Genomic DNA, 22,784 nt, shown 5'->3' with positions numbered 1-22,784 from the left:
TCTGCAGGTGGAAATAAACCCTGTTTCCTGTCTGCAGGTGGAAATAAACCCTGTTTCCTGTCTGCAGGTGGAAATAAACCCTGTTTCCTGTCTGCAGGTGGAAATAAACCCTGTTTCCTGTCTGCAGGTGGAAATAAACCCTGTTTCCTGTCTGCAGGTGGAAATAAACCCTGTTTTCTGTCTGCAGGTGGAAATAAACCCTGTTTCCTGTCTGCAGGTGGAAATAAACCCTGCTTTCTGTCTGCAGGTGGAAATAAACCCTGTTTCCTGTCTGCAGGTGTAAATAAACCCTGCTTCCTGTCTGCAGGTGTAAATAAACCCTGCTTCCTGTCTGCAGGTGTAAATAAACCCTGCTTCCTGTCTGCAGGTGGAAATAAACCCTGTTTCCTGTCTGCAGGTGGAGGTGGAAATAAACCCTGCTTTCTGTCTGCAGGTGGAGGTGCAAATAAACCCTGCTTTCTGTCTGCAGGTGGAGGTGGAAATAAACCCTGTTTCCTGTCTGCAGGTGGAAATAAACCCTGTTTCCTGTCTGCAGGTGGAAATAAACCCTGTTTCCTGTCTGCAGGTGGAGGTGGAAATAAACCCTGCTTTCTGTCTGCAGGTGGAGGTGCAAATAAACCCTGCTTTCTGTCTGCAGGTGGAGGTGGAAATTAACCCTGTTTTCTGTCTGCAGGTGGAGGTGGAAATTAACCCTGTTTTCTGTCTGCAGGTGGAGGTGGAAATAAACCCTGTTTTCTGTCTGCAGGTGGAAATAAACCCTGTTTCCTGTCTGCAGGTGGAAATAAACCCTGTTTCCTGTCTGCAGGTGGAAATAAACCCTGTTTCCTGTCTGCAGGTGGAAATAAACCCTGTTTCCTGTCTGCAGGTGGAAATAAACCCTGTTTCCTGTCTGCAGGTGGAAATAAACCCTGTTTTCTGTCTGCAGGTGGAAATAAACCCTGTTTCCTGTCTGCAGGTGGAGGTGGAAATAAACCCTGTTTCCTGTCTGCAGGTGGAAATAAACCCTGCTTTCTGTCTGCAGGTGGAAATAAACCCTGTTTTCTGTCTGCAGGTGGAGGTGGAAATAAACCCTGTTTCCTGTCTGCAGGTGGAAATAAACCCTGTTTCCTGTCTGCAGGTGGAAATAAACCCTGTTTTCCGTCTGCAGGTGGAAATAAACCCTGTTTCCCGTCTGCAGGTGGAAATAAACCCTGTTTCCTGTCTGCAGGTGGAAATAAACCCTGTTTTCCTGTCTGCAGGTGGAAATAAACCCTGTTTCCTGTCTGCAGGTGGAAATAAACCCTGTTTCCTGTCTGCAGGTGGAAATAAACCCTGTTTCCTGTCTGCAGGTGGAAATAAACCCTGTTTCCTGTCTGCAGGTGGAAATAAACCCTGTTTTTCTGTCTGCAGGTGGAAATAAACCCTGTTTCCTGTCTGCAGGTGGAAATAAACCCTGTTTCCTGTCTGCAGGTGGAAATAAACCCTGTTTCCTGTCTGCAGGTGGAAATAAACCCTGTTTCCTGTCTGCAGGTGGAAATAAACCCTGTTTCCTGTCTGCAGGTGGAGGCTCCAGGCAGCAGGACGGAGGAGGGCATTCAGGGGTTTCTCAGCATCTCACCTGGACCAAAGGTAAGTTTCCTCTGCTGATCGGTGGGTGTGGTCATGGACTCCAGCCCTGTCATGTGACCCGAACATGAACTGAGTTTGGGTTAAATCTGTCAGACTTTAATAGCTGCAGGTAACAAAGTTGCTCCTGAGTTTCTGTCTCTTTAGAAATGTTAATCAAAGCGCTGCAGACTAATTGGACCATTAAGATGTTCTCCTCTTTCACATTATTCACTGCTCCCTCCATCTCTGTTCATCTTCCAAATTGAAACCTCTCGTCTGCCTCTCTTTTAATCTCTGGACTCTCCTCTCATTTCTCTTGCTTTGCTTTATTGCTCTGGATACCAGCTGAGCAGCGCTGCCAAGGCTGGGGAGGAATGAGGCCCTGTAAATAAATATGTAGAGCATGGCAGAGATGAAGAGGGATGGAGGCAGAGCTCAGACGGGATTTATCAGCTCGGGCTTTATTTTGTTGTCACACACACAAACTGATGAATGATGGAGAACATGATGGCAGCTTCCAGCATGTGGCTGCTGTTCACTTTGGCTTTATGTGCTCAGCTCATCATAGGAAGGTGAGGGTCTGAGCTTCAGCTCCAGCAGGTTCTGACTCCTGCCCAGAGTCAGCGCTTCCTGTTCCTTTGTTTTATCCACCTGTTGCTCTCTTCTTCTGTGGTTCTGGGTGGAGAATGAATCCCACTTTCACTCGGTCACAGAAACACTTTGTGTGTAGTTTTATTGTTCTGATCAGCAGATTTATTTGGACTTCAGCTGGATCAGAACACCAGGAGGTTCCCTGAGGTGATGGAACAGACGGCTCCATGAACCCTGCAGCGTCACTCCTCTGGATTTGTTTTTTAAAGCCAACATCTGTGGCTGCTTTCCCCTCATCTTCAGTCCTTGTTCCTGAGGTTTTTTCTTTGTTCAGCCACTTAACTCTGACCTTTGAACCCTTCAGGCAGGAAAAAGGCTCCTAACTCAAGGGATGAACCAGTGTTGTGTCGACACAGAACAGACAACTTAGCAAAGTTAAAGGCAGCCCACATCCAAAGAAGAGCTTTGGGATGTCCTTCAAGAAGCCTGGAGAACTATTCCTGAAGACTCCTTAAAGAAATGACAGAAAGCTTGTCTCCGAGGGTTCAGGCTGTGTTGGAGAATAAAGGAGCTCAGAGCAGAGATTCACTTTAAAGTCCTCCCAGAAGCCGTCTTAGTTCAGACTTTTAGAACTACTACCAGAAGCTTCCAGCCTGCTGCCAGCTTCCAGAAACTGAGCTCAGATCCATGCTGAAGCGACGCTGGTTCTGCTTTGGGCTGCTTGGTGTCCCACAGGGTTGTAAAGCTGGTTCTGTAACAGGCTGTGGTTCTGGAGCGGTGCGGTCCTCGGCTCATTAAAACGGTGTTTGTGTGACCTGCCGGGACGGGGGGTGAGCTCACCTGTGGCTGATGGGGCTCAGCTGTCCCGGACGGAGGGTCTTTGTGCTGATGAACCTCTCTGCAGGACGACTTCTATCAGCTCCATCTCTCCCAGCTCTCTCATCTTCTCCTCTCTTTCACCTTCCTCTCCCTCCTCTGCTGACTCAGCCGGATGGCTGAATGCTATAAAGTGCTCCATCAGCTCAACCGGCAGCATCTCTCTCTTAAGTGAGGTGGCGGGGGGAGGGGTGCTGTGAGGACAGCGGTCCTCCGGCGGGGGCACACTGCAGTACCTGCTCTGTTTTACTGCAGCTGCCGTCAGCTTGTTGCTTTACTTTGTCTCTGACAGACCTGTTAGTTTCATCCTGTTTCTGGCTGCTTTCACAGAAGCTGAAGTGACATTTCTGAGGTTTCTGGGTCTTTGTCCTCGGTGTCATGGCCCCCAAACCTGCCTGTGAAGGACAGGATTGTTATCATCTGTACAGCAGCCCCACATATGACCAGCTCCCCCCTGAACGGCGTCTCCACCGCTTACATGGGGCGTTTCCCTCAGGCCTGCGGTCCCTGAATGCAGCACAAAGCGTTTCAGAACCAGAACAAATCCGGCTCTGGGCTCCGTAAAGGAAGCCTGGACGTGTTGCTCAGGTGGCGAGTGAAGCTGGCCACGCCCACTCCGTCTCTCACGTTCTTCCTGGAAAACAAAGCTTCAAACTGTCCTCTGAAACCTTTAATTTCTCATGAGATGTTAAACTTTCTGCTTCTGTCCCAGATCTGTTGTCCTGAGGTTTGGACCCTTTAATAATCTGATCAGCACTTTTAAAGCTTCAGTTTTCCACGTGTTGGACGCTCTGCATGGCGGCTGTTGCTCTGGGCCCCTCCCTGAGGGAGGTCCTCCCTGGGCTGCTCAGGGAAATAATCCGTTTTTTGACCTTAACCGGTTTCAGTTCTGTTGGAGCTCTTCTCAAACTGACTCCTCCTGTGTCCTCCTGCTTTTTATTTCCTGTTTTATATGCAGCCCATTTGGCTGAAGAGCCTTTTTCACAGCCCACGGGTCTCTGATGGGTGCTCATAAAGACCGGCGGGTCGGCGCTGTCACTTTGCCGCAGAATCGTTCCATCACGCCGGCCCCTGACCAGAGAAGGAGCTCGTTACACGGCCACGCCTCGTTAACTTTTAGAGGTCACATGAAGAAGTTCCACTTAGCTGGGATGTGTTTGTGCAGGTGAAGACAACACTGGGCCCAGTAATCTGATTACTGCCTCCTGCACATTTATTTCTGTCTCAGGAAGACTTTGAAACGTTTTCAGCCCAGTTTCTGGCTGCTGCTGCAGTAAATCACGTCAGCTGACTTCCTGTCAGGCTGCAGGTGCAGAACAAACAGGAAGTGACTCATTGGTGTCACTCAGCTCAGACTTTTATTTAACCTGCAATTTGAAAGGTTTTATTAGAACTTTACATGATGTCAGCAGCAGCTTTTAATCAACTAAAATGTATAAAATATTAATATTAAACAAAGTTCTTCTCTGTCAGTACAAAGAGCGAACAGAGCCTGAAGAAGTCGGTCTCTGACGACTTATCAGTCGCTCTTCTGCCTTTTATCATTTCCACCGGGACCCAAAATGCTGCCAAACAAACGATTTAAAAGTGGCGTCTTCAGCGGTGATTCTGGTGTTTTCCTCCGTCATTCTGGCTGCTTGCTGCTGCTCTTCTTCTTCTTCTTCTTCTTTTCCTTCTTCTTCTTTTCCTTCGTTTTCTTCTTCTTCTTTTCCTTCTTTTCCTTCTTTTCCTTCTTCTCCTTCTTCTTCTCCTTCTTCAGGTCCTGGCAGGCTGGACGTAGCAAATGCTCATTACTGCCCCCCGCAGGTCACACACAGAAGTTTGGAAAGCTCACGAATCCCGTGGCTCCAGATCTCGTCGCACCCCGTCTGCAGTGTGATGCATCTTTGAGCTAAAATGTTGGCGCTCCGTTGCTGAGGATTAGTGGCTAACATGTGGCTCGTCTGGGCCGCCCTTAGGTCCGGACCCAGATCACCTGACCGGGAACACACACCTGGAAAATAAATGTGTGTCAGATCTGACAGGTCTGGGAATATTAAATCATATCTGGGACATGATATCATATCTAAGAAGGTCATTTGCTGCTCGGCTAAGAGCAGAAACAGCTGATGGGTCGTGTCACTTTAACCAGATTCAAATCTCCTCAGAACAAACTTTGATTTGAACTCTTCACATCTTCTAAATGAGATTAAAAACGGATGGAAACGGGACTTTGAATCCATTCCTCTTCCTCTGTTAACCGCCTTGCTTTCCATCATTTCTTCACCCGGAGTTAATGGTTCACAGAACCAGCCTCCGCAGCGTCTTTCCCTCACGCCGCCATCTGCAGGTGAACCGGCGCCGGACTCAGCACACGCCTCACATGAGAGGGATTCACAGCGAGACTGCGGCCCACGACTCGTCATCCGAGCTGTCCTCATCATCTAATGGCAGAGATATTAAACGGCAGTGTCTTTAAATCTTCTGAATATGAGGCCAGGCAGTCGCAGCCAGCACACATCAGTCTGCAGAGGATGCTGTTAGCGTGATGAGCTCTGCTGCGGCCGCCGTCTGCTCCTCACCTCCATTACACTGCCCTGATGGGCCGGCTTCCCAGGCCCAAATTAAAAGAAGGGGAGCAGAGTCCTTGACGATGGGGCCTGGTGGGTGGAAATTAGCCTAAGTGTTGTCATTAATATTTCCTGGTGCGGGCTAATGTCTGCATCATAATGTTAAGAACAGGATATCCCCTCAGTATCTGCTGAGGAAGGCTCTTTGGGGAGTTGGAGGAAACCTTTATGTGTTCAGAGATGAGGGCTAATGTTCAAAGTTTTAGATTTACTGAACTGCAGTTTTTCACTTCAGTTTCTGTTCTGAGGAGAGCGGCTGGAGGCCGGCGCCTCGTTCAGCGCCATCGAGACACGAGATCAACGTTTCATCACGAAACTGCAGCTGAGATGATTATTATGGGTTTATTCTGTGCCTCAGAGCCAGCATCAGGTGTCGGGTTCAGTTTCTATGACCTGAGAACAAAGCGTTTACATCGTTTCTGATGAACTGTGCAGAGGAAGATGAAGATGGAGGAAGGGGAGGTTAACGGGAACACGTCTGATCATTACAGACGGAAACACTTCGGTTCAGCCATGATTTAACCAACAGATGGTGTAGTTCTCCAAGTTGACCACTAGGTGGCAGTAACTGCTCCACAGTCTTTTTTATTAGGTTATTTAACAGGAATAAAATATAAAATGAACAAAATATCATAAACATAAAATTCAAACTATTTCAGCACCCTGGGTTATAAAGGAAGAAAAAGAGCATCATTCAGGCCAGAAACTGATTCAGCGAAGAGAAAATCTGTCCATCCAAAAGCGAGAGGCGCAGGTACTTTACAGTTTTTATTATATTTATGATTATAATGCAGAAGCTTTCAGTCACGAACAGCTTTTATATTATTTAATGCTGAACACTCTGAAGTGTTGGTTTATACAGACATGAGAATGAATTTAAATCACATTATGGGCCTCGGAGCCGGTTGTTGATCAATAAACGAAATGTGTGATGTCATCAGAGCGTGTGATGTCATTAGAGCGTGTGATGTCATTAGAGCGTGTGATGTCATTAGAGCGTGTGATGTCATTAGAGCGTGCGTGTGATGTCATTAGAGCGTGCGTGTGATGTCATTAGAGCGTGTGATGTCATTAGAGCGTGTGATGTCATTAGAGCGTGCGTGTGATGTCATTAGAGCGTGTGATGTCATTAGAGCTGCCATGTGACCTGAGCTGAACTCCAGAAGCGTCTTCAGGCCCAACGTGTCGCCTCAGACACGATGAAACGCGTCTGCTGACATCACAGCCGTGACGTGAGCCTCTGGCGTTACTTCGCAGCTTCTGTATCGTGTTGCCGATGAAAATAAATCAATAAATAAATAAATAACGGCCGGGGAGGACGGAGGAGCGTTCCTTTGGTCCCGAACGCTCCTCCCGAAGGCGTGGGAGGGTGGAGCAGAGGTGCCACGCTTTCCTTTTAAATGGGAGTTGGCTCATAACTGCATTACTGCCACCTTGTGGATCGGAGTGTTCTACGTTAGGAGGTGTTTTACTTCCTGTTTACCTTTTACTCCATTTTATTCCTCGTTGAAATATTGGTTTTACTTTTCAGCTGAACAGAAACTGATTATTTCCTAACTGTGGTGTCGGCACAGAGCAGCGTTCAGGCTCGGAGATCCTCGGGTTAACAGCTCGTTGTTTGTGTCCCAGGGTTACGGTGATGACTCCATCCTCCCTGAAGAGGAGGAGGAGGAGGAGGAGGAGGAGCTGATACTGGACGGAGGTCTCCCTCGCTACGCCTCCTCTCTGACCTCTGACCTCCTGCCGGTGGAAGAGAGCAGGGAGATGGCTGTGGATGAGGAAGAAGAGGAGGAGAAGATGGAGGAGAAAGCACAGGGGTGGGCGGGCTCCTTCCCCAGGAAGCCTCCCCCATCGTGGGAGGAGTGGAAGCTCTCCTCCTCCGTCAGGCCTGGAGGAGCAGAGGAGGTGAGCCGAGTGTCGGAGCTGATTCCCTGTCAGGACTTTAAAGTCGGTCTGATCTTTGGCTTCTGCTTTCAGTCGTGGAGAAGAGAGACGCAGGAGGAGGAGAGATCGGATCATGAAAGCATCGCGTCTGTAGGGAAGCTGATTCTGGGTGAGAAAACCTTCGGATCTGTCCTTCATCCTCTGAGACGGCGATCCAAACCTGTGTGTTTGTTTCAGGTCTTCCAGACTCCAGAGACAGCGAAGCCGACTCTGAGCTCACTCTGACGGACACCGACACCGAGTCAGTGCCTCCTCTTCCGCACCCCACGAACTCGCCGCTGTCCTGTCTTTTGTCATAATTTTGTTGTCTTTTTGTCGTCTTTTATCGTGTTTTTGCCTTATTTTTGTCGTGTTTTTTGTCCCGTCTTTTATCGTATTTTTGTCATGTTTTTTGTCGTCTTTTGTCGTGTCTTTTGTCTTATTTTTGTCGTGTTTTTTGTCGTGTCTTTTATCGTATTTTTGTCCTTTTTTGTTGTGTCTTTTGTCTTATTTTTGTCATGTCTTTTGTCGTGTTTTTTGTCGTCTTTTGTCGTGTCTTTTGTCTTATTTTTGTCATGTTTTTGTCATGTTTTTGTCGTCTTTTGTCGTGTCTTTTGTCTTATTTTTGTCATGTTTTTGTCGTCTTTTGTCGTGTTTTTTGTCGTGTCTTTTATCGTATTTTTGTAGTGTTTTTTGTCGTCTTTTGTCGTATTTTTGTCATGTTTTTTGTCGTCTTTGTCATGTTTTTTGTCGTCTTTTGTCGTCTTTTGTCGTGTCTTTTGCCTTATTTTTGTCGTGTTTTTTGTCCCGTCTTTTATCGTATTTTTGTCGTGTTTTTTGTCGTCTTTTGTCGTGTCTTTTGTCTTATTTTTGTCATGTTTTTGTCGTCTTTTGTCGTGTCTTTTGTCTTATTTTTGTCATGTTTTTGTCGTCTTTTGTCGTGTTTTTTGTCGTGTCTTTTATCGTATTTTTGTAGTGTTTTTTGTCGTCTTTTGTCGTATTTTTGTCATGTTTTTTGTCGTCTTTTGTTGTCTTTTGTCGTGTCTTTTGTCTTATTTTTGTCGTGTTTTTTGTCGTGTCTTTTATCGTATTTTTGTCGTTTTTTGTTGTGTCTTTTGTCTTATTTTTGTCATGTCTTTTGTCGTGTTTTTTGTCGTCTTTTGTCGTGTCTTTTGTCTTATTTTTGTCATGTTTTTGTCATGTTTTTGTCGTCTTTTGTCGTGTCTTTTGTCTTATTTTTGTCATGTTTTTGTCGTCTTTTGTCGTGTTTTTTGTCGTGTCTTTTATCGTATTTTTGTAGTGTTTTTTGTCGTCTTTTGTCGTATTTTTGTCATGTTTTTTGTCGTCTTTTGTCGTCTTTTGTCGTGTCTTTTGCCTTATTTTTGTCGTGTTTTTTGTCCCGTCTTTTATCGTGTCGTGTTTTTTGTCGTCTTTTGTCGTGTCTTTTGTCTTATTTTTGTCATGTTTTTGTCGTCTTTTGTCGTGTCTTTTGTCTTATTTTTGTCATGTTTTTGTCGTCTTTTGTCGTGTTTTTTGTCGTGTCTTTTATCGTATTTTTGTAGTGTTTTTTGTCGTCTTTTGTCGTATTTTTGTCATGTTTTTTGTCGTCTTTTGTTGTCTTTTGTCGTGTCTTTTGTCTTATTTTTGTCGTGTTTTTTGTCGTGTCTTTTATCGTATTTTTGTCGTTTTTTGTTGTGTCTTTTGTCTTATTTTTGTCGTGTCTTTTGTCGTGTTTTTTGTCGTCTTTTATCGTATTTTTGTCATGTTTTTTGTCGTCTTTTGTCGTGTCTTTTATCGTATTTTATCGTGTTTTTTGTCGTCTTTTGTCTTATTTTTGTCATGTTTTTTGTCGTCTTTTGTCGTGTCTTTTATCATATTTTATCGTATTTTTGTCGTGTTTTTTGTCGTCTTTTGTCTTATTTTTGTCATGTTTTTTGTCGTCTTTTGTCGTGTCTTTTATCGTATTTTATCGTGTCTTTTATCGTATTTTATCGTATTTTTGTCGTGTCTTTTGTCGTATTTTTGTCATGTCTTTTGTCATATTTTTGTGGTGTTTTTGGGTCTTTTGTCGTGTTTTTGTGGTGTTTTTGGGTCTTTTGTGGTGTTTGTTGTGTTCACGCAGTCTTTCCTTCCATCGGCCTCTGGTCTGTATCTTTGTGTTTCCGTTTCTTTACAACATCACTGGTGGTTTTAAAAGCTGAACATAAATCTGTTGAGACTTGTCTTTGAAACTGGGAGAAAGTTGGTTTAAACTTCAGCATCTAATTAAATTTCCAAACACATTTTATTCTTTTGAGTGAAGTAAAGTGACTTTGACTGATCGTATCATATCGTTCTCCTGACTGTGGCGGACTCGCAGAAACCAACTCTGTTTCCCGGCAGCCAATCTCTCTCCTCACATTGCATGTTTGAGGCTGTAACATCAGATTCTGTCAGTTGGACCGAACCATTGTGAGAATTAGGAGGGGAGATCTAAACTTTCCAAACGTTGTTCTGTGCCTGAAATACGCTCAGTGCATGTTATTCAGTCTTATAGTTTACAAAGAAATGTAAATGGCCTCATTTCTTAATGTCCGGTGACTCATGAAGCATTGAAGCCTGTTTATCCGTGGGTTCGTCACAGTGAAGATGCTGTTTGTGACATCATCGATCGGCTGTGAGCTCTGACTGATTCCCAGCTGTTTCACAGTGCTGTGGTGCCCCCCTGTGGTTGAACAGCTCACCTGTTCACATCAGGGAGGTAAACCTCAGGAGCAGCACACTGATGCTGAGTCAGCTTAACTTCCAAACCTTCACATTTCTGCACATTCATCACAAAATGAACCAAAATCACAGAAGCTGTAGTTCCAGAGAAGTCTCTGTCAGTTCCCAGGTTTTATGTGTCGGGACAAAATAAAACTTCTATATGAGGAAGATTTAACTTCTCAACACAAACAGATCAAATAAGACTGATCTGTCTGAAGTGAAACTATGAGCACGATTCCTACTGATCTGTGGTTGTTTTTCCACATCAGGACATAACTCAGCAGGTGCTAAACCTCAGGACCCTGCTCCTGCTCTTTCTTCCTCTGCAGGTCCGTCAGGGCGGTGGACACAGCGAGGAGGAAGAGGCGGAGACAGGGGGGGGCCTTTCTGCCAATGAGAGGAGTCGACAGGTAGGAGACCTGCCTCACCTGCTGCTGGTCGGGTTCAAACCCTAACCCCCGAGAGTTTAACCCCCGAGAGTTTAACCCCCGAGAGTTTAACCCCCGAGAGTTTGACCCCCGAGAGTTTAGCCCCCGAGAGTTTAGCCCCCGAGAGTTTAGCCCCCGAGAGTTTAGCCCCCGAGAGTTTAGCCCCCGAGAGTTTAACCCCCGAGAGTTTAACCCCCGAGAGTTTAACCCCCGAGAGTTTAGCCCCCGAGAGTTTAACCCCGAGAGTTTAACCCCGAGAGTTTAACCCCCGAGAGTTTAACCCCCGAGAGTTTAACCCCCGAGAGTTTAACCCCCGAGAGTTTAGCCCCCGAGAGTTTAACCCCCGAGAGTTTAGCCCCCGAGAGTTTAGCCCCCGAGAGTTTAGCCCCCGAGAGTTTAGCCCCCGAGAGTTTAGCCCCCGAGAGTTTAGCCCCCGAGAGTTTAGCCCCCGAGAGTTTAACACCCGAGAGTTTAACCCCCGAGAGTTTGACCCCCGAGAGTTTGACCCCCGAGAGTTTAGCCCCCGAGAGTTTAACCCCCGAGAGTTTGACCCCCGAGAGTTTGACCCCCGAGAGTTTAGCCCCCGAGAGTTTAGCCCCCGAGAGTTTAACCCCCGAGAGTTTGACCCCCGAGAGTTTGACCCCCGAGAGTTTAGCCCCCGAGAGTTTAACCCCCGAGAGTTTAGCCCCCGAGAGTTTAGCCCCCGAGAGTTTAACCCCGAGAGTTTAATCCCTGAGTCTGTTCACAGTGAGCTGCCTGAGAGGGAGGAGGGGGAAGGAGAGGAGACGCCCGCCTTCAGCCACTGGGGACCCCCCCGCAGGTAACACCCCCCCGCAGGTAACACACCCCCCCGCAGGTAAACTGCAGGCCTTAGACTCGCAGAGTTAAATCCAGTAAAAACGGGTCCAGGAGCTGAAGGACTCGTCATGTTTCGGTGGCTGTTTGGAGCTCCAACCGCCTGAGGCTGACGGAGTTTCTGCCCCGCAGGGTGGAGGTGTGGCCTGAGGAGGCTCAGTCTCTGGGTCTGAGCATCGTTGGCGGCCGACACATCATCAAGCGTCTGAAGAACGGAGAGGAGCTGAAGGGGATCTTCATCAAACAGGTTCTACCAAACAGCCCGGCCGCCAAAACACACAGCCTGAAGACCGGGGACAAGATCCTGGAGGTAGGGCTCTGACTGGTTCTGTTCCCACACAGGTTCTGTTCCCACACTGTAGGGCTCTGACAGGTTCTGTTCCCACACAGGTTCTGTTCCCACACAGGTTCTGTTCCCACACAGGTTCTGTAGGGCTCTGACAGGTTCTGTTCCCACCCTGTAGGGCGATGTGGAACTGGGTCTGGAAGAAAAGTTCTGGTTAAAACTCCTCAGAGAGGCAGAGCAACAGCTCCCCTTACAGTCCTGTACAGCTCTGCTCACAGCAGCTGGTTTCAGGGATCCACTTTGAGATCTGTGGTCCAGCTGGTTCTGATCCACCTTTTAAGGACAATCTCATCATGAGTCGTGATGAGCTGGTTCCGGTCATAATTCCACCGTCACATTCAGCCTGAAATGTTTCAGAACAAAGGTTTTAGTTGTTCTCAGAGGAAGGTTCAGACATCCTCTGATAAAACAGAGAAAACAACCAGAATCTGGCAGAGTTCAGAGTTCAGAATCAGTAAAAAGTATTAAAATATGAATAAATTGTATAAAACTAAAGGACTGGACTCTGTTTGAGTCCTGCTGTCCACCTGCTGATGAGGATCAGCTTTTAACAGCAAAACAAAAGGCAAAATAGCTCCAGTTTCCCACATCTGAGGGTCAGTGAACGCAGCGTGAAGGCTGACAGTTCTGCTCTGAACCGGTACCGAGGCGTAACAGAACCCTGCAGATCTGACCGGATCAGAGGGACCAAAACAGATTAACAGTCTCTTCATCCATGATTTCTTCTTCTTCTGTGTTCAGGTGTCAGGTGTTGACCTGCGAGCTGCGAGTCACGAGGAGGCGGTCGGCGCCATCAAGTCAGCGCCGAGCCCGATCGTGTTCATCGTTCAGAGCCTGCTGGCGACACCACGGGTACACATGCACTCACAGGCTGAGAAAAGTGCCGTAAGAGTTTCAGACTCCTCAGAACAGCTGCTAACATCTGGCTCCTGCCGCCGCTATTTCATCTACAGCAGCTGTTGGTTCTGATCCGATAGGACCAGAACCTGCAGTCTGGACTGAGACAGTAAACGTCCCGACAGTAAAACGCTGACGGTTGATGCAGTTGTCCTCAGGGGACGTCTTGCACCACCTCCCAAAACACAAAACCTAGTCTGGCCACAACTTTAACGCACAGTTTGTGCTTTTTCCGGAGTTAAAAGCAGAACTACGGGAGCTGAGTCTGAGTCACAGAAAACAGAACCCTGACGGTTCTGAGCCGTGTAGAACCAGTCTGAACAGGTCCAGTTTCAGAACTCATTCTGAGACTTTCCTCTTTGACATGTTTACAGTCTGTAAATGTGTGTAAATGTGTGTAAATGTGTGTAAAGGTGTGTAAAGGTGTGTGTAAAGGTGTGTGAAGGTGTGTGTAAATGTGTGTGTAAATGTGTGTAAAGGTGTGTGAAGGTGTGTGTAAAGGTGTGTGTAAAGGTGTGTGTAAAGGTGTGTGTAAATGTGTGTGAAGGTGTGTGAAGGTGTGTAAATGTGTGTGAAGGTGTGTGAAGGTGTGTAAAGGTGTGTGTAAAGGTGTGTGTAAAGGTGTGTGTAAAGGTGTGTAATGGTGTGTGTAAAGGTGTGTAATGGTGTGTGTAAAGGTGTGTAAATGTGTGTGTAAAGGTGTGTAAAGGTGTGTGTAAATGTGTGTAAAGGTGTGTGTAAATGTGTGTAAAGGTGTGTGTAAATGTGTGTAAAGGTGTGTGTAAAGGTGTGTAATGGTGTGTGTAAAGGTGTGTGTAAAGTCGTGTGTAAAGGTGTGTGTAAAGGTGTGTAAAGGTGTGTAAAGGTGTGTAATTGTGTGTAAAGGTGTGTAAAGGTGTGTGTAAATGTGTGTAATTGTGTGTAAAGGTGTGTGTAAAGGTGTGTAAAGGTGTGTAAAGGTGTGTAAAGGTGTGTAAAGGTGTGTAAATGTGTGTAAACGTGTGTAAAGGTGTGTAAACGTGTGTAAACGTGTGTAAAGGTGTGTAAACGTGTGTAAAGGTGTGTAAACGTGTGTAAAGGTGTGTAAAGGTGTGTGTAAAGGTGTGTAAAGGTGTGTGTAAATGTGTGTAAAGGTGTGTGTAAAGGTGTGTGTAAAGGTGTGTAAAGGTGTGTAAAGGTGTGTAAAGGTGTGTAAATGTGTGTGTAAAGGTGTGTGTAAAGGTGTGTAAAGGTGTGTGTAAATGTGTGTAAAGGTGTGTAAACGTGTGTAAAGGTGTGTGTAAAGGTGTGTAAAGGTGTGTGTAAATGTGTGTAAAGGTGTGTGTAAAGGTGTGTGTAAAGGTGTGTAAAGGTGTGTAAATGTGTGTGTAAAGGTGTGTGTAAAGGTGTGTGTAAAGGTGTGTGTAAAGGTGTGTGTAAAGGTGTGTGTAAAGGTGTGTGAAGGTGTGTGTAAAGGTGTGTGTAAAGGTGTGTGTAAATGTGTGTGTAAATGTGTGTAAATGTGTGTAAATGTGTGTAAAGGTGTGTGTAAAGGTGTGTGTAAATGTGTGTAAATGTGTGTAAAGGTGTGTGTAAAGGTGTGTGTAAAGGTGTGTGTAAAGGTGTGTAAAGGTGTGTGTAAATGTGTGTAAAGGTGTGTAAAGGTGTGTGTAAATGTGTGTGTAAAGGTGTGTGTAAAGGTGTGTAAATGTGTGTAAAGGTGTGTGAAGGTGTGTGTAAAGGTGTGTGTAAAGGTGTGTGTAAAGGTGTGTGTAAAGGTGTGTGTAAATGTGTGTGTAAATGTGTGTGTAAATGTGTGTGTAAAGGTGTGTGTAAAGGTGTGTGTAAAGGTGTGTAAATGTGTGTAAAGGTGTGTAAAGGTGTGTGAAGGTGTGTAAATGTGTGTAAAGGTGTGTGTAAAGGTGTGTGTAAAGGTGTGTAAAGGTGTGTAATGGTGTGTGTAAAGGTGTGTAAATGTGTGTGTAAATGTGTGTGTAAAGGTGTGTAAAGGTGTGTGTAAAGGTGTGTGTAAATGTGTGTAAAGGTGTGTGTAAATGTGTGTAAAGGTGTGTGTAAATGTGTGTAAAGGTGTGTGTAAATGTGTGTAAAGGTGTGTAAAGGTGTGTGAAGGTGTGTGTAAATGTGTGTAAAGGTGTGTGTAAAGGTGTGTGTAAAGGTGTGTGTAAAGGTGTGTGTAAAGGTGTGTGTAAAGGTGTGTGAAGGTGTGTAAATGTGTGTGAAGGTGTGTGAAGGTGTGTGAAGGTGTGTAAATGTGTGTAAAGGTGTGTGTAAAGGTGTGTAATGGTGTGTGTAAAGGTGTGTAATGGTGTGTGTAAAGGTGTGTAATGGTGTGTGTAAAGGTGTGTAAATGTGTGTGTAAAGGTGTGTAAATGTGTGTGTAAAGGTGTGTAAAGGTGTGTGTAAATGTGTGTAAAGGTGTGTGTAAATGTGTGTAAAGGTGTGTGTAAAGGTGTGTGTAAATGTGTGTAAATGTGTGTAAAGGTGTGTGTAAAGGTGTGTAATGGTGTGTGTAAAGGTGTGTAATGGTGTGTGTAAAGTCGTGTGTAAAGGTGTGTGTAAAGGTGTGTAAATGTGTGTAAAGGTGTGTAAAGGTGTGTAATTGTGTGTAAAGGTGTGTAAAGGTGTGTGTAAATGTGTGTAATTGTGTGTAAAGGTGTGTGTAAAGGTGTGTAAAGGTGTGTAAAGGTGTGTAAATGTGTGTAAACGTGTGTAAAGGTGTGTAAACGTGTGTAAAGGTGTGTAAACGTGTGTAAACATGTGTAAAGGTGTGTAAACGTGTGTAAACGTGTGTGTAAAGGTGTGTAAAGGTGTGTGTAAATGTGTGTAAATGTGTGTAAAGGTGTGTGTAAAGGTGTGTGTAAAGGTGTGTAAAGGTGTGTAAATGTGTGTGTAAATGTGTGTAAAGGTGTGTGTAAAGGTGTGTGTAAATGTGTGTAAAGGTGTGTGTAAATGTGTGTAAAGGTGTGTGTAAAGGTGTGTGTAAAGGTGTGTGTAAATGTGTGTGTAAAGGTGTGTGTAAATGTGTGTAAAGGTGTGTGTAAAGGTGTGTGTAAAGGTGTGTGTAAAGGTGTGTGTAAAGGTGTGTGTAAATGTGTGTAAAGGTGTGTGTAAAGGTGTGTGTAAAGGTGTGTAAAGGTGTGTGTAAAGGTGTGTGTAAAGGTGTGTGTAAAGGTGTGTAAAGGTGTGTAAAGGTGTGTAAAGGTGTGTGTAAAGGTGTGTAAATGTGTGTGTAAATGTGTGTGTAAAGGTGTGTGTAAAGGTGTGTAAAGGTGTGTAAAGGTGTGTGAAGGTGTGTGTAAAGGTGTGTGTAAAGGTGTGTAAATGTGTGTAAAGGTGTGTGAAGGTGTGTGTAAAGGTGTGTGTAAATGTGTGTAAAGGTGTGTGTAAAGGTGTGTGTAAAGGTGTGTGTAAATGTGTGTGTAAAGGTGTGTGTAAATGTGTGTTTAAAGGTGTGTGAAGGTGTGTGTAAAGGTGTGTGTAAAGGTGTGTGTAAAGGTGTGTGTAAAGGTGTGTGTAAATGTGTGTAAATGTGTGTAAAGGTGTGTGTAAAGGTGTGTGTAAAGGTGTGTGTAAAGGTGTGTAAAGGTGTGTGTAAAGGTGTGTGTAAAGGTGTGTAAAGGTGTGTAAAGGTGTGTGTAAAGGTGTGTAAATGTGTGTGTAAAGGTGTGTGTAAAGGTGTGTAAAGGTGTGTGAAGGTGTGTGTAAAGGTGTGTGTAAAGGTGTGTAAAGGTGTGTGAAGGTGTGTGTAAAGGTGTGTGAAGGTGTGTGTAAAGGTGTGTGTAAATGTGTGTGTAAAGGTGTGTGTAAATGTGTGTGTAAAGGTGTGTGTAAAGGTGTGTGTAAATGTGTGTGTAAAGGTGTGTGTAAATGTGTGTGTAAATGTGTGTGTAAATGTGTGTGTAAAGGTGTGTGTAAAGGTGTGTAAATGTGTGTAAAGGTGTGTGAATGTGTGTAAAGGTGTGTGTAAAGGTGTGTGTAAAGGTGTGTGTAAAGGTGTGTAAAGGTGTGTAAAGGTGTGTAAATGTGTGTGTAAATGTGTGTGTAAAGGTGTGTAAAGGTGTGTGTAAATGTGTGTAAATGTGTGTAAAGGTGTGTGTAATGGTGTGTGTAAATGTGTGTGTAAAGGTGTGTAAAGGTGTGTGTAAATGTGTGTAAATGTGTGTAAAGGTGTGTGTAATGGTGTGTGTAAAGGTGTGTGTAAAGTCGTGTGTAAAGGTGTGTGTAAAGGTGTGTAAAGGTGTGTGTAAATGTGTGTAATTGTGTGTAAAGGTGTGTAAAGGTGTGTGTAAAGGTGTGTAAAGGTGTGTAAAGGTGTGTAAATGTGTGTAAACGTGTGTAAATGTGTGTAAACGTGTGTAAAGGTGTGTAAACGTGTGTAAACGTGTGTAAAGGTGTGTAAACGTGTGTAAAGGTGTGTAAACGTGTGTAAAGGTGTGTAAAGGTGTGTGTAAAGGTGTGTAATGGTGTGTGTAAAGGTGTGTAAATGTGTGTGTAAAGGTGTGTGTAAAGGTGTGTAAAGGTGTGTGTAAAGGTGTGTGTAAATGTGTGTAAAGGTGTGTGTAAATGTGTGTAAAGGTGTGTGTAAAGGTGTGTAATGGTGTGTAATTGTGTGTAATTGTGTGTAATTGTGTGTAAAGGTGTGTGTAATTGTGTGTAAAGGTGTGTAATTGTGTGTAAAGGTGTGTAATTGTGTGTAATTGTGTGTAATTGTGTGTAATTGTGTGTAAATGTGTGTAATTGTGTGTAAAGGTGTGTGTAAAGGTGTGTAAAGGTGTGTAAATGTGTGTAAAGGTGTGTAAATGTGTGTAATTGTGTGTAAATGTGTGTTGCAGCCCGTGTCTCTGACTGCTTCCAGTTACAAAGCGAAGAGGACGGCGTCTCCGGTGAGTTTCAGCGTGAGTCCAGCAGGGGGCAGCACCTCCTCAGCTCAGAATCTAAATTACTGTTAAAATAATTCTTTAAATATTTAACAGAAAGTGGAATTAAAGACACTTTGGTACCAGATAACTTAAAGTATGTTTTATTTGAATATAATGAATCATATTTTTTTTCTGCAGAAGTTTGATTATTATATATCTTATATATTATAAGTAAATTTGTTTGTACTGAAACTGCGATAATCTGTGATTATACATGAGTATAAGAACAAAGAAATGACTAAATAAGGAAGTTTTTATGATAAATAATGTTTCTGTTATTTGGTGTCGATCAGATGAAATCATTTCTTTCTTTTCTTTATTTCTGTGAAGAACCGATGACATCATGCAGCTCCTCATGACCTCACCTTTGTTTGTTTACTGCAGAACCCTGACGTGGCCCCGCCCCCCCCCCAGGCAGCCTCCGCCCTACAGACCTCCCGTCCAATCAGAGCAGCAGCTGACATCGGACCTGGAGCAGGCCAGAGGTGAGGTGTCTCACGCCACGTTTGGTTCTGAGTGTGGCTGAGGTCCACCTGACAGGGTCCAGGTTTCCTTCTGATCCGTTTAACTCTGCTGGTGCCGGAGCCAAAGGTCGCCCAGATTGGGCTCGGGTGGATCTGCTGTCTGGACCGGCTCAGAGTCAGTCTGCGGTTCTGGATGACATAGTTTATGTTGGTCGCGGTTGGGTCGGCTCAGTCCCGTTTGATTAAAGTTGGTTTGGATCAGAACTCGGGTCCACAGAGAGGCGGGGTTCTGCCCATGTGTTGGTTCAGTGTTTTGCTCAAAGGTTCTGCAGAACACCAGCTGATCTGGCTCAGGTGGGTTCTGATTGGATATCAGAGTCAGAAAATGTTCTGGTGTGACAGAAATGTGTCAGGGTTCTGTTCATCTCTCCCTGCTTGTTACTCATTGGGTCTTTATGTTCTTCAGAATGTTTCTGGATCTTTATTCTGTTTATCTGCTCAGACCCGGAGTCCTGATCCAAACTCCTTTAAAGTGTCCTGATCAACAGTTCTGCAGCTTTCTGAAACCTTTAAAGTGTCCTGATCAATAGTTCTGCAGCTTTCTGAAACCTTTAAAGTGTCCTGATCAATAGTTCTGCAGCTTTCTGAAACCTTTAAAGTGTCCTGATCAATAGTTCTGCAGCTTTCTGGAACCTTTAAAGTGTCCTGATCAATAGTTCTGCAGCTTTCTGAAACCTTTAAAGTGTCCTGATCAATAGTTCTGCAGCTTTCTGAAACCTTTAAAGTGTCCTGATCAACAGTTCTGCAGCTTTCTGGAACCTTTAAAGTGTCCTGATCAACAGTTCTGCAGCTTTCTGTAACCTTTAAAGTGTCCTGATCAACAGTTCTGCAGCTTTCTGGAACCTTTAAAGTGTCCTGATCAACAGTTCTGCAGCTTTCTGTAACCTTTAAAGTGTCCTGATCCACAGTTCTGCAGCTTTCTGAAACCTTTAAAGTGTCCTGATCAACAGTTCTGCAGCTTTCTGAAACCTTTAAAGTGTCCTGATCAACAGTTCTGCAGCTTTCTGAAACCTTTAAAGTGTCCTGATCAACAGTTCTGCAGCTTTCTGAAACCTTTAAAGTGTCCTGATCAACAGTTCTGCAGCTTTCTGTAACCTTTAAAGTGTCCTGATCAACAGTTCTGCAGCTTTCTGAAACCTTTAAAGTGTCCTGATCAACAGTTCTGCAGCTTTCTGAAACCTTTAAAGTGTCCTGATCAACAGTTCTGCAGCTTTCTGAAACCTTTAAAGTGTCCTGATCAACAGTTCTGCAGCTTTCTGAAACCTTTAAAGTGTCCTGATCAATAGTTCTGCAGCTTTCTGTAACCTTTAAAGTGTCCTGATCAACAGTTCTGCAGCTTTCTGTAACTCTTTCACAGTTTTTCTGCTTTTTCCTTCATCTTCAGTCCTTGTTCCTGAACATTTTCAGTGTTTTTTCTTTGTTCAGCCACTTAACTCTGACCTTTGAACCCTTCAGGCAGGAAAAAGGCTCCTAACTCAAGGGATGAACCAGTGTTGTGTCGACACAGAACAGACAACTTAGCAAAGAAGCCATTTTAAACTGGATCTTTAGGCACTTTGTTACCAGCAGCCTGTCACAAAGACACATCATTTGTTCCCATTTCTTTAGCTGCATCTATGAAAAACAGCAAAGAAAACACAGTTTGACCGACAGAAAATAGGATTTCTGCAGCAACAAGGTGATTCCCAAAGAGCTATTAGCTGAAAACTTGGCATATCTCAGCATGGTGTGCAGTGTGTCCTTAAAACATTTGAGGAAACTGGACAAGTGGAGGACAAAAGAAGAAGTGTCAGGCCTAAAGAACTATCTCCAGCAGATGAACAGGATCTGAAAGTGATGTTTGATGATTTAAAATAAAAAACGTAAGACGTAGATGTTTTTGCTGTCATCAGGTTTGCTTCGTGCCCATATCTGGTTCCCAGTTGTTGGATCTTTGCATCTGTGTGAAGGAACAAGAAATGAATAATGTGACGTTTTACAGATTTTTCTCCATTTAAATCCAGATTTCTACACCATAAAGTCCTTGTTTTCAGTTGAAGCTTTTCTCAGTGATGTGGTTCTTCGGTTTTCAGTGTTTTTTTTAACGTAGTGTCACAGCATCTCATGGGTCAAGCTGAATTTCCTGCCTCGGCTTCTCCATTTTACAGGTTTTAGGTGCTTTTCTTCAGGGTTTGGAGGAATAGGAGCCCCTTTCAGCCCGTTCGGGGTTGTTTTATACTAGATAAACTATGATTTGATCTGCTTTATCCCTGCAAAAAGAGGGTCGGGCCTCGGGGGTTGGACTGGTCTTTGGGCATCATGATTTAATCTGTTTCTGTTTAAAATGACTCTGAGGGTTTCAGTTTATGTGTTGATGTCACAGCCGAAGTCAGACTGTAAACTCACTGATGGCCTCTTTAGTCCGATGGGCCGCCACATTTAATGCTAAATAAACACGAGTCAGACCTCAGGCCTCGATCACATGATCTCAGGCCTCGATCACATGACCTCAGGCGTTGATCACATGACCTCAGGCCTCGATCGCATGACCTCTGGCCTCGATCGCATGACCTCTGGCCTCGATCACATGACCTCAGGCCTCGATCGCATGACCTCTGGCCTCGATCACATGACCTCAGGCCTCGATCGCATGACCTCTGGCCTCGATCACATGACCTCTGGCCTCGATCACATGATCTCAGGTGTTGATCACATGACCTCAGGCCTCGATCACATGTCCTCAGGCGTTGATCACATGACCTCTGGCCTCGATCACATGACCTCTGGCCTCGATCACATGTCCTCAGGCGTTGATCACATGACCTCTGGCCTCGATCACATGACCTCAGGCGTTGATCACATGACCTCAGGCCTCGATCGCATGACCTCTGGCCTCGATCACATGACCTCTGGCCTCGATCACATGATCTCAGGTGTTGATCACATGACCTCAGGCCTCGATCACATGACCTCTGGCCTCGATCACATGTCCTCAGGCGTTGATCACATGACCTCTGGCCTCGATCACATGATCTCAGGCGTTGATCACATGACCTCAGGCCTCGATCACATGACCTCAGGCCTCGATCGCATGACCTCAGGCCTCGATCGCATGACCTCTGGCCTCGATCGCATGACCTCAGGCCTCGATCGCATGACCTCTGGCCTCGATCACATGACCTCTGGCCTCGATCACATGATCTCAGGTGTTGATCACATGACCTCAGGCCTCGATCACATGTCCTCAGGCGTCGATCACATGACCTCTGGCCTCGATCACATGACCTCTGGCCTCGATCACATGTCCTCAGGCGTTGATCACATGACCTCTGGCCTCGATCACATGACCTCAGGCCTCGATCACATGACCTCAGGCGTTGATCACATGACCTCAGGCCTCGATCACATGACCTCTGGCCTCGATCACATGATCTCAGGTGTTGATCACATGACCTCAGGCCTCGATCACATGACCTCTGGCCTCGATCACATGACCTCTGGCCTCGATCACATGACCTCTGGCCTCGATCACATGACATCAGGCCTCGATCACATGACCTCAGGCCTCGATCACATGACCTCTGGCCTCGATCACATGACCTCTGGCCTCGATCACATGACCTCAGGCGTTGATCACATGACCTCAGTCCCTGTTCACATGACCTCTGGCGTCGATCACATGACCTCAGGCGTTGATCTCATGACCTCAGGCCTCGATCACATGAACTCAGGCGTTGATCTCATGACCTCAGGCCTCGATCACATGACCTCAGGCGTTGATCTCATGACCTCTGGCCTCGATCACATGACCTCAGGCGTTGATCTCATGACCTCAGGCCTCGATCACATGACCTCAGGCGTTGATCTCATGACCTCAGGCGTTGATCTCATGACCTCAGGCGTTGATCTCATGACCTCAGGCGTTGATCTCATGACCTCAGGCGTTGATCACATGACCTCAGGCGTTGATCACATGACCTCTGGCGTTGATCACATGACCTCAGGCGTTGATCTCATGACCTCAGGCGTTGATCTCATGACCTCAGGCGTTGATCACATGACCTCAGGCGTTGATCACATGACCTCTGGCGTTGATCACATGACCTCAGGCGTTGATCACATGACCTCAGGCCTTGATCTCATGACCTCAGGCGTTGATCTCATGACCTCAGGCGTTGATCTCATGACCTCAGGCGTTGATCACATGACCTCAGGCGTTGATCTCATGACCTCAGGCGTTGATCACATGACCTCAGGCGTTGATCACATGACCTCAGGCCTTGATCTCATGACCTCAGGCGTTGATCTCATGACCTCAGGCGTTGATCTCATGACCTCAGGCGTTGATCTCATGACCTCAGGCGTTGATCTCATGACCTCAGGCGTTGATCACATGACCTCAGGCGTTGATCACATGACCTCAGGCCCTGATCACATGACCTCTGGCCTCCGGAGGCGTGGCCTGATATAAATGATGAGCTTTATCTCAGATCATCTGAATTGAT

At 45.4% G+C, this 22,784-nt stretch overlaps 1 protein-coding gene across 1 annotated transcript in view; it reads left to right on the top strand.

Moving 5' to 3' along the window:
* The window catches only part of patj (PATJ crumbs cell polarity complex component), a 112,238-nt gene that overhangs the window by 46,766 nt on the left and 42,688 nt on the right, over positions 1-22,784 (top strand). Inside the window, 11 exon segments of the mRNA XM_072388829.1 lie at positions 1,540-1,608; positions 7,293-7,568; positions 7,641-7,716; positions 7,785-7,848; positions 10,661-10,741; positions 11,508-11,579; positions 11,747-11,924; positions 12,702-12,812; positions 17,690-17,740; positions 18,161-18,178; positions 18,180-18,261. Coding sequence (XP_072244930.1) covers positions 1,540-1,608; positions 7,293-7,568; positions 7,641-7,716; positions 7,785-7,848; positions 10,661-10,741; positions 11,508-11,579; positions 11,747-11,924; positions 12,702-12,812; positions 17,690-17,740; positions 18,161-18,178; positions 18,180-18,261 — 1,078 coding nt within the window.

This window comes from Leuresthes tenuis, unplaced genomic scaffold (assembly GCF_036924035.1).
Source record: "Leuresthes tenuis unplaced genomic scaffold, fLeuTen1.0.hap1 SCAF_7, whole genome shotgun sequence".
Classification (NCBI taxonomy): domain Eukaryota; kingdom Metazoa; phylum Chordata; class Actinopteri; order Atheriniformes; family Atherinopsidae; genus Leuresthes; species Leuresthes tenuis.
This window is presented reverse-complemented; position numbering and strand designations above follow the sequence as displayed.